We start from the raw sequence: 14,428 nt of genomic DNA, 5'->3' as shown, positions 1-14,428 counted from the left end.
CACTGAATATAAAACAGCCAGGTGTGGTGATGCCCAGCTGAGACCCCAACTACACAGGTCCACGAGGCAGGAGCAAGGAGGTCACAAGCTTGCAAGCAGCATGGGCAACTTATCAAAGACTTTCCTCAATCAATCAAGAGTTGCATAGTACCTACCGATCAATCTCCAATACCCCCCCCCAACATACACACACACACATACACATGCATGCAAGCTGGGGGTTTGATCCCCAGGCCTGCCATGCCAGCCCCGCCCCCAGAGCATGTTGAGACAGTGAGATTGGGTGTGGTGGCGCGCACCTGTAATCCCAGCTCTTGGGAGGAGGTAAATAGGTGGATCACTACAAGTCTGATCTAGTAGTGAGATCCTGAACACTCTGTAGACCCTTCCCTAAAACACAAAAATAATAATTCCATTCAGTAAATATAACCACTTAATTTTGTATCCTCTATTTGGAGTAGATGCTAACTGCCTGTGACTTCCTGGTTAGCAAACACTATGTTAGGCTCATTTAATACTTTACAAAGCAAGTAGCCAAAACTTTCTTTAGGCCTGTACTCCATTCTTCTGGCTGCATCTAGATGCCCCCCCAAAGTTGTATGCAGTAATAGATGGGTTTTTTTAGATTGGTTCTGGGGTGTGTGACACTGGAACTGATTCCTGGTACAAGGCTAGGATTAAAGGCACTAGCATTAAAGGTGTGAGTGTTGCCTGCCCTAAGGGTAGAGGCTGGATGCTCACCACTTGCTTGCTGCTTTGGCTGCCTTCCGTCTGCCATGAACTGTTTCTCCTCTGTGACGCCCTTGGAGCCAGCTGATTGTAGACTGAAACCTCCATGAACTGTCTGCCAAATCTTTCCTACTTTCACTTTGGGTGTTGGGTATTTTGTCTCAGCAATGAAAAAACTAAGACAGCCCACATGTCCTAGCAGTGATGCACTGAAATGACGGGCACCCAAAAGGACCTTGCTGGCTTCACTGCTGAGCACTTTGTGTTGTATGGTACACTGGTGACCCCTGTGGAACGACTATATTCTCTGCCAGTATAACTGGGCTGGATAACACGCAAAGATGTCTAAAACCAGTCATCTGTAAAGCAGCCTACTAACCCACTGACTCTCATGCCTCCAATCAGCTAGTCCGGTGTTGGAAGCATCCATCATGGACTGTCACAGGAGAAGTCCATCTCTCAGTTAATAATCTTTTTAATTAAAAAAGCTGAGCCAGACCACACCGCTCATTGATCACTGCTAAGCTTATTGAAGTTTGTTTGCATTCTGCCTTTTGCATATAAATATGTGAGAAGAAACATAGGCATTTAAGAGGAATATTTAATAGCTTACCTCTACCATTCCAATTTTATCTGTAAGAAAAAAAAAAAAAAAGTGACCAATTTTATCTGTAAGGATTGAACCCCATTAGGCAAATCTGGTATTTCTGATTCTTGACAAGCCTTAGGAAAAAACTTTTATTACAACAATTTTTCTTTACACTGAATTCATCAAGTGTAACTTCACAAGGGCAGAGAGAGGTGCTTTATTTATTAAAAAAAAAAAAAAAAAGTTCTATACACTGCACTTCCCTCCACCCTGCATCTCCAGGTCATACATTCATTTTCCTGCCAAGATGGATAACCTAAAAAATAGAAGTTTACTTATAAGACATTTGTAATTTGCACAATCTTCAAAAACTCACAAATTTAAATCCCCGTAAGAGCCCACAGAGAAACCAAAACATGGATAGTTGCATCATTTAAAGGGCAGCATATTAATTAAAAGTACAACTAAGCACAGATGTTTAATATTAGATAATAACAGTAGATTCTAATGGAAATCTTTCAAACTCTAATTGTTCCACATTCAGAAAAGATACTGGTCTAAAATCCACTGAGGAAAAAGTCTAAAACAGGATGGTTAACATCACTTTTTACTAAAAAAGTGAACTACTGCAAATTTTTCTTGGAAAACCAATTACTTATAAATTTAAAAGATTTATCTGACTAACATATGTATGAAATACATATTTGTACTAATGTGTTATTTATGTGTATATGTCTTTCCTATTCAGGGAGTAGGACTCAGGACATACCTAGGTACCTGATAAAAAGCAGATTTGGGGGCTGGTGAGATGGCTCAGCGGTCTAAAGCACCTACTTAGAACAAGCTTAGCAAAGCACAGGGACCACGGTTCAATCCCCCAGCACATGCCAGCCAGCCCCACCCCCTGGTGGGCTGAGCTGGTCACACACACACATAAATAAATAAAAGCAGATTTTATTTTACTTCCAAGACTAACTTGGTAAGTCTGAAATAGAACCTGAATGCGTATTCAAATAATATAGACCAAGGATCTAGAAATGAGTACCCTGAAGATGTTTTAAAGAGTGTGTTAAGCATATAAAATCACTGGCATGAGTTATAAATTATGTCATTATTCTCATGTTAAACCATTTACAACAGGTCTCAATTTTTGAAAACTGTCATAGAATACTTTGAGAAGGCAGGTCATTTCTCTTCACAATGACACACAGCCAGGCATGGTCACACGGGCTTGTAGTCCCAGCACTCTGGGAGACTGAGACAGAAGCACTTGGAGTTTGAATCCTACCTAGCCAAATTACCAAGACCTTGTCTCAATCCCCCATACCAGAAAAAGAAAACAAGAACATGTACATGTGCCCCCAAAACTCAGCATACATTAAGAGATTTGTGCATCCTCTCACAAAATTGTCTTAACAAGCAGTTGTACAATAAAACTTGAAAAAGTGCAACTTAAGATTTTTCTTGCAAAAATCTGAAGTACACATATGTAGGAGGTTAAAAAAAGAAAAAGTCACTATCCAAGAGGAACGAGGAGGACATCAAGATGTTCTAAGCAATTTCCTGAAGAGCAGGAAATGAAAAGCAGGAGATGCTGTTTTTGATCAGTTTACTTTTTTCTGAATAGGCTTATTCATTATTAACTGATGAAAGATAACACATATGATATTAAAAACTTAAACCTAATGTTTCTAGTGTCATGTCTGCCAGTTATTACTCAACTGCAAAAAAGTTCACTTGGTCTCTAACTTTCTTGTGGCAAATATCGAGGGCATCACACAAGAACTTCACCAGTTCTGCTTTGCACTACTAGCACCAACTATAATAAGCTGTTTTTATTGAGTCAGACAATCATGCCCTACAAGGCAACACCGTGCCCATTTTCATACTAATGGAAATGTTCTCAGTTACATAGAGTTATGTTTATCTCTGCAGAGCTGAAATGATGACTTCAGTAACATAAAATGTAAGATGCACCGAGATCCAGCTGGAGTTACTCAGATCCTGATGAAGAGCTAGTAGAACATTTTTCACTGTAATTTAACTGGAAACACTACTTCAACTTCAAATTTACTTTAATGATATGTACAGAATTAACAAATTACAATTAAAATGGAATCAGTTATGTTAATTCCACATAATTTAAAGTCATGCAATACTGCATGGTAAAAACAACAGCTTCATTAATATACAAAAATGTATCAAGACTCATGATAATATCTTGAAATATTTCACATAAGCTTTTCGCAAAGAGGAATTTCATAAAAATTTAAAGACCTGATTAATCAGTTAATGCATTAGGAAACATAATAAACATTATTATTAAAGTTACAAGCATTAATTTTAAAATTACACCAAGTACAGGGTTGAATGCAGTCTCATGAAATAAATGTTAAGAAAATAGTTTTGAAAAAAATTTCTTATTGAAGCCATATACTAATTTCATTTAATCAGGTTATATAAACCAATAGTCAAGTTTATTCAGTTAAAGAAAATATGCTTATCCTTTCGTATACCCATAAATAGTGCTTATAGTCTTTATATACAAGTGAAGAAATGTTCCATGTAAAAAAGATACTGCCAATCCACTTATTATGGTCAAAATAGTTCGTTATCTACACATTAAATTGCACTGATGAAAATGTCCAATTTAAATCACATTCAACCAGCATAAATATTTAAGCCGAGCACATTATTGTAAACAATAGAAAAAAGCAAACTCATTTTTAAAAATTTCATCACTGGGGAGCAACCAACTTCTGAGTTGAGAATGCTGTATGAAAGCTCAACATTTAATTTGCTCAAATCCAAAAACCACTAAATTTAAAAGTAAACAAAGTTAATGTTTTTCAAAGTGCATTTTTTTAAACTCATCCACTTGTAGTATTTACCCAATTCCAGTTCATCAGCAAGAAAATAAAATGTACTTGGCTATAAAAATACTAAGGAATGTTATTTAAAAGGAGAGGGCTATTTGGTAGAAGTAACTACAAAAATAATTAGTTTAAAACTTTGTAAAGCTTTAATGCAAGAACATCAGTACACTTTCTTTCCAACAACCTTAAAGCATGATCAATACCAAGACTTTAAACGTCCACCTTTCAAGTGCTTGAAAAAGAGTTTCAATTAACTATTTTTTCAATAATCACACAGGCATTAACCGGCTCATGCTTGGGGACATTGGGGCCTCTGCCAAGCCGCCAGCTCTGGCCCCACTGGCAGCAGGGGCAGGCAAGGCGTGGCTCCGAAGGGCAGATGCAGGACAAGCCAGGCCAGCACCTTCATCTTCACCAGTGTCTGAATCTGGGGTTGTGACTTCAATCTCCTGAAGACCCAGGATCTCACAGACAGCTTGTGGCAATTCCTTCATATGAAAAATCAAACACAGCACCATCACTCACTTATTAAAAGAAAAATTCATTACACAGGAACACTCCTGTTTAAGACTACTTTGATCCCAGTATCTGACTTCACAGGATAAATATCACACATCCTTCTCAGACCTTCCTTCTCCATTCCAAATGAATTTCTAACCACCTGGTTTGCTTTTGTTTTTTTTTTAATATGTGTTTGCAGTTCATGATGATTCCAATTCCTGTGAGGACTTGGTACATGGACATAATACAACTCAATTCCTTTTTTCTCAGTTTTATTTTTTCATCCCCAACCTCTCCCCGCTTCCTCCTCTGCTACTTCCACCTGTTTTTACTTTTGTAATTCTTAAATCCCTCTCAAATTGGTCACTCTTCATCCCAGCATGATCACAGACATCATCGTTTTCTAATATTTGATATTTATCTCTCTTCTCTTTATAGTAATTCCTTAAGTAAAGAGAAGTTCCGTAAAGGTTAAGCCACATATCACTGACATGTTTTGGAACACAATATTTAACAAATAAATGTAGAACTAAGCAAATGAATCTATGAACCAAAGACAGGAGCTCACTGGGCCTGGTGGGGTTCACCTGAAATCCTAGCACTCAGGGCTGAGGCAGGAGGATCAGCACAAGATCCACCTGAGCTAGCTAGTGAGTTCAAGGCCATCTTGAACTGCAAAGCAAGAGTTTGTCTCAAACAAACACAAACACACAAACACACACACACACAAGCTAAAAATGAAAAAAGTACACTGACTCAATTTGCAGTGAGATATTATTTCAAATTTGCTTTGTTTAATACTGGAGAGGCTGTGGGGAAAAAGGAATCCTTTTCCACGGCTGGTGGAAGAGCAGGCTGGTATGACCATTATGGAAATCAGTGTGGAGAGTCCTCAAAAAGCTACGACTGGAGGTCTCATTCAAGCCAGCTATTTCCCTCCTAGGTATTTTTCCAAAAGAACTGAAATCATCATACCACAGTGATATATGTGTACCCATGTTTGTGGCAGCGCAATTTGTCATAGCTAAATCTTGGAAACAACTCAAATGTCCATCAACTGAGGAATGAATAAAAAAGATACGGTATTTTTACATAATGGAGAATTATTCAGCTATATATAAAAAAGATAAATTTGAGGCTTTTGTAAATAAATGGATGCAACTAGAGACTATATTGGTAAGTAAAAGAAATCAGATCCACATGTGCAAACATTGTATTATCTCACTAGTGTGAGAACCTGAAAGAGTAATTAAAATCTGAAAGGTACAGTAGACACTTTGAAAGGGAAAGAATTTGTTCAATTGGAAGGAAGAACTGGGATGAGGAAAAGGACAAGTTGAAGAAGGAAAAAAGATATATTACAGTATATACGCAGAGTAGTTTGGATATTTGTGCTGCCGATTTCTGCTGGTCTTTTGAAAGAAGCAGTTAATGCTTAAAATTTTTTCTTTTTATTCTTATTTTTTTTTCTTTTGAATTTCTTACAACTTTTCTGTGTTTTTTTTTTCCTTAAACCAATCTTGCATGTTTATATCTGGTGACCTGAAAAAATAATCTGAAGATAACATTATGCATTACAGCAACACTGTTGAATTCTTCTTACTTTGCTTAGTGAAATTCTATATTGTTTCTATTAATGCTGTTTTTTTCTACCACTTTTTTTTTTTTTTTTTTTAGGAACCGGGGACTGAACTCAGGCCCTTGTGCTTGCCAGGGAAGTGCTTATTCTACTGAGCCATATCGCCAGCCCTACTATTTTGTATTGTTTCAAAAACTTTTTGCCTTGTTTTAGAAATCATTAAGAGCCTGACTGAACTGATATAACTATAATGACATAGACTTGATACTCTTAACTTCATCTTTCTACTTGGGGATACTACATATTGAATAAGAGATGCAGTATCCATTGATTCAACTGGGTAATGTATCACTGCTTAAATTCCACAGACACTAATAGTAGAAATATTTTCATTACTTTTGTTATTTTGCCTTATTATTAAATGTTTCCTATCTGACATAATTAGTCAACTGTTTTTAATTAGGTGCTAAAAATCTATTCTGGTAAACAAAAAGCCAATTGATGCTTTGTGCCTGCCCTCAACCTGCTAGAACTATTTATTTTACTTGTAAGAAGAAAAATCTTTTTTATTTAATCCTACCAAAAAGAAAAAGAAAGTCTTACAATTATTCGCAACACTACGTACCTTGCATTTTACCATCTGTAGAGAAATCGCTTCTGCCTTGCACAGCATATCCTCCACATCAATTTTCATGGACAACTCATTGATATGCTAAAAAACATCAATAACACAAAATGAAAACCCAAGCTGAAAGTACTATTTTTCTATATAAACAATTTATTGCCAGTTATACTTTGCTACAGATAAGACCCTTAAAAATATGTATATGCAACAAATACCCAGAAAGTCCAATATATCTTTCATTAGATTATTTCAAGTATTAAAGCTAAAGAATAGCTAACAAGCTTATGGAACATTAAGCCCAGCAGCTCTCCCAAGTATTCTAGCTCAAAGCTTTAAGCAAAAAAAATTATTTTTCAAAAAACTAAACTATATTAAAGAACATTTGTTGAATTTCCTTTTCTTCCAAAATAGCCAGCCCAAAATAGCCAGTAAGGGCCAGCCAGATAGCTCAGTGGACTAAAGCACCTGCTTAGGCAGGCTCAGCGACCAGGGTTCAATCCTCAGCATGCCATGCCGGCTCCACTCCCGGGGCACGCTGAGACAGTGATTGCAAGTAGGAGTGGTGGTGCCTTGCCTGTAATCCCAGTGCTTGGGAGGCTGAAAACAATAGGATCACTATGAGTCCAATCTATGTAGTGAGACCCTGTAGACCCTAAATACATTAAATACATTTAAAAAAGAAGAACAAAAATAGCCAGTAAAAGTAACTAGCCAATACAAATGACATTCTCAGAAAGCCAGTCTTAGCACTGTTACTGATATAATCTAAGTTAATTAAGGGATTCAATAACACTCTGCATATATGCTCCATGTATCAGTAGCCTAGAGAAAAACATCAAAATATTAACATCTAAACTAAAGGAAGGGGCTGGTGAGATGGCTCAGTGGTCTAAAACACCTACTTAGAACAAGCTAAGCCAAGCAAAGCACATGGAACTGCGGTTCAATCCCCCAGCACCACATGCCAGTCAGCCCCGCCCCCTGGTGGGCTGAGCTGGCCACACACTAAATAAATAAATAAATAAATAAATAAATAAATAAATTTTAAAAATAAATAAATAAACTAAAGGAATAAGTACCTTAAGTATTTCATTGAAGCCATAATGCTTTTCCATTATTTGCTGCTTTTCTGATTCGAGAATAGCACAACAGAGAAGAAGATGGAAATTTTTACATGGCAGTTCAGTCCACATTACCTATAAAAGTATAAGAATAGTTCAGTAAACTATCAATTATAAAATTCTTTTCTCAGTGTTCGATACAAGCTGAACACTGAAGCAATGAAGCTGCCTAGTTGGGAGAGTTACCACTGCTTTTCTAACTAGCAAATGAGAAATGAAAGAGTCTCAACTTTGTTACAAACTAACATCGGGTTGAACATCTGACATATTCCAATTCCAGCTCTTTGGATAACTGTAGGATACAGATCACTGCACATGACCAGCATGATGTCTTATGACAAACTAAGAGGCACAGCCATAAAACTGAGTTTAAGGTATGAGGGTCACATACATTTTCAGAACTTTCCTAAACTTTCAGCTTTTCACTTACAAACCTTTAGTCCCTTAAAAATAAATTAAGCTTATAACTAAAAATGTTAGTAAAAAGAAATATTAAGTAACTGAAACCAAAAATATCCAGATTGTTCTATATTCTAAATATGTAGAACCTCACATATTTTAGAACAGAATTTTCCTGATTGTGACAAAAAGTGAATCAACTACTCAAAATTTATATTCGGACATATACAACTTTTAATAGCTCCCTTTTTTCCTAAATATAGGAAATGCCCTCAGATTTAGGGCCTCATCTCTCCCAATTAATGTACCTAACAGCTTTTCCGCAAAGATTAAGACCTGCAAGAACAATACTCATAGATCATACCTGGAATGTCTTTACTTTTTTAAAAATCAATAAAATAAAGTTGAGTAAGTTCCAAACTAAATTCAACTTTGAAAGTTTAATTACAACGCAATCAATCTCAAACTCTTCATTAAGTTGCAAATATCTGCATGCTGCCTTTTCCGACATTAGCACGCTCATCAGTACTCTAGGAATGGATTGCTTGCTGCGATCTATGCTTTCATAGGAGAATTTCCCTCAACCATTATTTTAAAAAAGGCAAAAGCGAAACACAGTACCACACACCTGAGTATTACATAAGCCCATCAATGTGGGAGACTGAAGGAGAAAGACCAAAAGTTCATGTCCAGCAGGGGCAATTCAGCAATTTAGTGAGACCTTGTCTCAAAATTAAAAAAAAAAAAAAAAAAATGAAAAACAGAACCTAACTGAAGAGATCTTCATATCAACAACAAACTCTCTTCTCTCTATTCGAACTGAGCAATATAAAAAAAAAAAAAAAAAATGAAAAACAGCAGGGAATGTAGCTCAGCATGAAGGCCCTAGGTTCAATCCAAAGAACCACCAAATACAGACAGGTACAATCAGTTAATAATACTGTATTAAAAAGCACAAGGGCCGGAGAGATGGCTCAGTGGAATAAGTGCTTCCCTGGCAAGCACAGGGGCATGAGTTCAATCGCCAGTTCCGCCAAAAAAATAAAATTAAATAAAAAATAAAAAGCACAATGATATACTATCCCTTCCATTTTTATCTTGACAAAGAAAAAAAAATCTAGTAGTAAATACAGCAAACTACACATAATAAAATGTTTGTTATATTATTCGTTGTTGTTGTGGTTTGTTTTTTTTTTTTTTTTTTTTTTTGCGGTACCGGGGATTGAACTCAGGACCCTGTGCTTGCCAGGCAAGCACTTATTCTACTGAGCTATCTTACATGTCTTTGAAAAAACAACACAAATCAGCTCCTCTTAACACTTTGACTACAAACTGAAATGCCAACTCAAGCTGACTGGCTCTTCGAACCTACCTTGACGCTACACAAATCTGCCAGAACAGACAGCCTCACATAAAGTCAAGTTTCCCCAAGAAAAAACGTAAGTAGCAAGTTGTCTAGGGAGCATGGCATACTTCGTGGTCTCAAATTTCATAAGGTCTATAACTTGAAGAAAGAAGTTCTTTGAAATTATTAATTTTTCTTAGTAACAGCGAGAAATTCATCAAGGTTTAGATGAATTTAGAACCTAATTTCCTTAGCAATTAGGCCATACCAATCCGTTTATACTCTATAGAATTTTCCTTTTATAGTGAATACTGTATTTATACAACAACTTAAGAACTTACCTCCCATAGTCGAAGAATATCTAGAAAACTAAATTCCCTTTTAAATCTGATTAAAAGCCATCTGAAGCAAAAATATAGGTATCCTGAGTCCTGAGATTCTACATGGGAGAAAAACACAGGTATGACTCGTTAGAACTCAGGATCCCATCTCAAACAGAAATTTTTCTACACACTCAAGTTTTTCTATGCACTTCAACTGATGAGAAGCCCTTTATATTTAATTTGTCTTTTATTGATTCAAGGAAACAATTCAAATTTACAGGTTCGTCATATTTTTTTCTGAGATGGAGTCCGCTATGTTGGCCCAGCCTGGGCTTGAACTCACAGTCCTCAGGCTCAGGTTCCCAGACTGCTGGGACTGTGAGTGTGCACCACGGCAGTTGGCCTTCTAATACCTGAGAAACTACCACGTAACAGTAAATAATTCATTTTATGACTAGAACATATTCTACCTAACCTACCTAAGTAACTGCAAAATCCACTGTCCAACAACCGAAGTAAGGTGCTCAGCTGAATTAGCTGGGTCTTCATGCCTTGCATTTGTTCTTCAAAATTTTGATGCTTTAAAAGAAAATAATTGCTTTCACATTAGTATTTAATAAATATTTTACTGTATATAATCACATAACTAAGGATATCACATGATGTCTAAGGACAAATGTTGGACTTCTACTACACTGGTTAAGTTTAAAAATACAGCATTAATTTACAAACCAAAACAACATTAAAAAGGGGAGGAAGAGAAAAAAATCCTTGGTCTCAAACTCAGGATTATTTTCTCCCTCTATGTGATTTAGATGAAGAATACAGGGACGGCAGCAGCAGAAGACTAACTTGCACTATTTCTTACCCAATGTAAGACTTGGTAAAATGAACACATATTTGAGAAATAAATATTTATTAAATTTTTTCCATAGTTAAAATCTGTTCAAATTGTCATATGGAATAAAAGCAACATTAGTGTTAACATGTGTCTTAGTTTTGAAATCATTACTTCTTAGCTTTGATGAAAATGAGAAATCTGTAAAGTTAAAACCATTTTTATGACCACACTAAAACATCATCTGTATCCGCACTTGTGAAACAAAGCACAAGAGGCTGTAGGCAATGTGTGACTGCAGCCAACCAAGCACACCACAGAAATGGAAACCAGCTACTACATGAGCAACCCAAAGCACAAATAGCTGAAGAGAAAAATAAAAGATAATAAGATAATAGGAAATAGGGAGATAGAATCTTTTCCAAGTGGGAAGGGGACAAAGAGATGGAGGAAGGCTAGGCGGTGGAGAGGAAGAGGGTGTCAGAGGGGCTACACACATGTACCAGCTCCCCGTGATGGACTAAGAGGTGCTACATGCATGTACCAACACCCCACAGTGGATACAATCATTATGTACTTCGAACGTGTAATAAAAATTAAAATCTTGGGTGAAACAAAATAAAATGATAGGAAACAATCTCATTGAATTTATTAGGAAAAGTTACTTTTTATTTTAAAAATGCAAGCATGTTAATTAAGTTGTACTAGGCATATAGTTATTTGGAAATGAATCAATAAATATTTACAACTTCCCCAGTGTTACTCATTCATATGATAAACAACAACAGATATAAGTCACATAAAAGTTCATTCAGGTCCTCAGGAATACGTGAGAGTGTGAAAGGATCCTGAGGCCCTGAAGTTTGAGTTTTGGCTATGGTGCCCTTGCTAAAAGTCTTAAAAGGGGAGTACACTCCCTACTAGCCTGTGAGGTGGGCAAGGGACTAGAAGGCACAGAACAAATACTTTCAAATTTCCTAAGTCATTCTGAAGCCTTTAATCCCTACGCCCCATCCTACTTCCATGACATCTGTAAAAATCCTTTATACAACTTCCTCTCCTCCTCCACACCTTTGAAACACCACAATCACACTTAATTAGAGTTACCTATTAGAATACAACAATACAGCCCTGATTTTTTAAAAAATTGTAAAGGCTATCAATCATAATAAGTGGTTTCTCTTTAATAAATTAGAGAACTAGCTTAAGGCTCCAGGATATAGTGTCTCCAGGCAGAACCACCTTACTGATGGCTCTGTTGTGATGTAGCCACAAACCAGACCTGGAGCACCAGTATGGCATCGCTATGGCTACCCACTCTGTTATAAAAGAGCAGCATCACCAAAACAACAAGAAACCACCTCTGAAAAGTATGTACTCCTGCAGAAAGGGGAGTCAGACTGGCAATGGGCATGGAAGAGATTGCGCCTGTAGCAGTAATTAAGAGAGAGAGAAAGGGAGGCAAATGTACAGACACAGGAAGAAAAAAGGAGGGATTAAACTGACAAAATGGATGACGGGTATAAGAAAGTACGTTAGCTCACAGCCTAACAAAGTCTTCGCCTAGACTGACATTCTATGTGAATACTGACAGAAGTAAATTCAGGGACATTAGGTTCATCATGAGAAAAGCAGTAAAAATTTACATGAATCAAAAAGCTATACGACAAAAAGTCAAGCCACAGCCATCACAGATTCAGAGACATCAAAATAGCAATGCAATGCAAAGTAACAGCGCAGATTATTTTGAGGGACATATATTTCAAATTCACCCAAATATTATGAAAAATACATAAATATATTAGTAGGCAACACACTGAAGAGATCTTTTTAGAATAAAGACTAGAAAAATCCCCAGACATTCTCAGTGGAAAAGCCAAACATGGAGAACATTTATTGTGGAAAAGTTAAAATGAAGCAGTTACAACTTCTTTGGTTACAAAAACGATGGGCTGTGGAGTCACTGCTGAGAAGGTGGTCTGTACAGGAGCCCTGGATAGGTGCACACACGCACGCACGCATGAGGCAGTACATGGTGAATACATTGGAACAAACCAATTAAGAGTAAGATATTAAATATATTATCCACATTAATTTTAGGAGGAGATACCTGCTCTAATTAGACGTTGAAACTAAGCACTAGGGAGAAATTCATGTGTTTATTCTAAAAAACCCAATCTGTTAAGCCACCTCATGCTGAGCACGAGGAAAGCTATGACACACATGAACATACTAGTTCTAGTGAAAAGAGGACGAACAACAGAACATAAATAAGGCAGACAAAAGTTTTATTCATAGTATCAGTTGTACAGACCTTGATAATAAATGCCTCAGGTTTCTAGAGCACTTGGGAGTAATTCAAACTAAGAATGTTGGTAAATCAATCAATCAAAAAGTTAAAGAAGCCGGGGAGATGGCTCTGTAGAATAAGTGCTTGCCTGGCAAGCACAAGGTCCTGAGTTCAATCCCCGGTACCGCAAAAAAAAAAAAGTAAAGAAACAAACCATGAATTTATCATAGTATTATACAAGGACAATTCTTCTAAATAATACAAAAATATTAATTCATATCAATAGTCTAACTTAAATATTACTTTAGCAACAAACATTCTAAAACTATCAAATCTTATCAAATGTACGTTCATAAAAGAACAATGAAAGGTACAGATGAATTCAAACTACAGACAAAAGAGATTTAAGGAAACAAAGAAAGATGGGAAAAATTAGAAGAGGAAAAAATTGGTAAACAAACTCTTTACCAATAGGGAAAAAAAGAAGAAGGGAAAAATAGAAGGAAAAAAGTTCAACAGTTAAATATATATCCCAGAAGCCCTGAGTTAAATTTTATTTTACTGAGAAAAAATTTAGATGATTACAGATTCAGTCTTTCCCCTTGCTAACAAGCCATTTCAATATCTGACATAAAGATCCAGAGTCAAGTTTTTAGTTTTATTTTGAAAAATACTGTGACCTAAGTAATCAGGTTTTTGGATTTTTTTATGCCTTTATTATTCATGTATCACCTCCATTTTTTTCTAAAAGAATGCCTAAGAAAACTTCTGTATTTCCTTGTTGATAATTTCTCAGGGCTATTGGACATAAATACTGGTTCAAAGATACGTGGATCATGAGTAAAATATTTTTTGTGCCAATATGTACATACAGACAGAGTCCAACTCTACTAAACACATACTTCTGTGAAAATAACAGTGAATTTTTAAAAGAATGCCAGAATTACAAATAGTTAAAACACATGTGGATAAAAATCAGAAACCATAATGACAAAATCCAAAACGCTCACAAAAAGTAAGGATATTACTTGGCCTGACTAAACCTTTATCTCTGGAACTGATGATACAAAAGTTCAACTATTTCACAAACTGAACTCATCTATTTCATCAATGTTTTATGACTCATGGCTCTTCTAAAGTATTACTGATATTAAATCTTTATTTCTTTTTACAGACATATTGTATTATCTACTTATATTAAAAACAATACCAG

At 36.1% G+C, this 14,428-nt stretch overlaps 1 protein-coding gene across 1 annotated transcript in view; it reads right to left on the bottom strand.

Moving 5' to 3' along the window:
- Nucleotides 1–3,378: 3,378 nt before the first annotated feature.
- Tbc1d15 (TBC1 domain family member 15) overlaps nucleotides 3,379–14,428 on the bottom strand; it is a 52,935-nt gene continuing 41,885 nt past the window's right edge. The window contains exons 13-17 of the mRNA XM_012514959.2: nucleotides 10,567–10,666; nucleotides 10,106–10,203; nucleotides 7,979–8,095; nucleotides 6,900–6,986; nucleotides 3,379–4,682 (exon numbers count right to left, since the gene is read on the bottom strand). Coding sequence (XP_012370413.1) covers nucleotides 4,464–4,682; nucleotides 6,900–6,986; nucleotides 7,979–8,095; nucleotides 10,106–10,203; nucleotides 10,567–10,666 — 621 coding nt within the window. The 3' untranslated portion in view covers nucleotides 3,379–4,463. The remainder of the gene's footprint in view (nucleotides 4,683–6,899; nucleotides 6,987–7,978; nucleotides 8,096–10,105; nucleotides 10,204–10,566; nucleotides 10,667–14,428) is intronic.

Source organism: Octodon degus, unplaced genomic scaffold (assembly GCF_000260255.1).
Source record: "Octodon degus isolate 3935 unplaced genomic scaffold, OctDeg1.0 scaffold00047, whole genome shotgun sequence".
NCBI lineage: Eukaryota > Metazoa > Chordata > Mammalia > Rodentia > Octodontidae > Octodon > Octodon degus.
The sequence above is the reverse complement of the archived record's forward strand: the minus strand, read 5'-3'. Positions and strand labels throughout refer to the sequence as shown.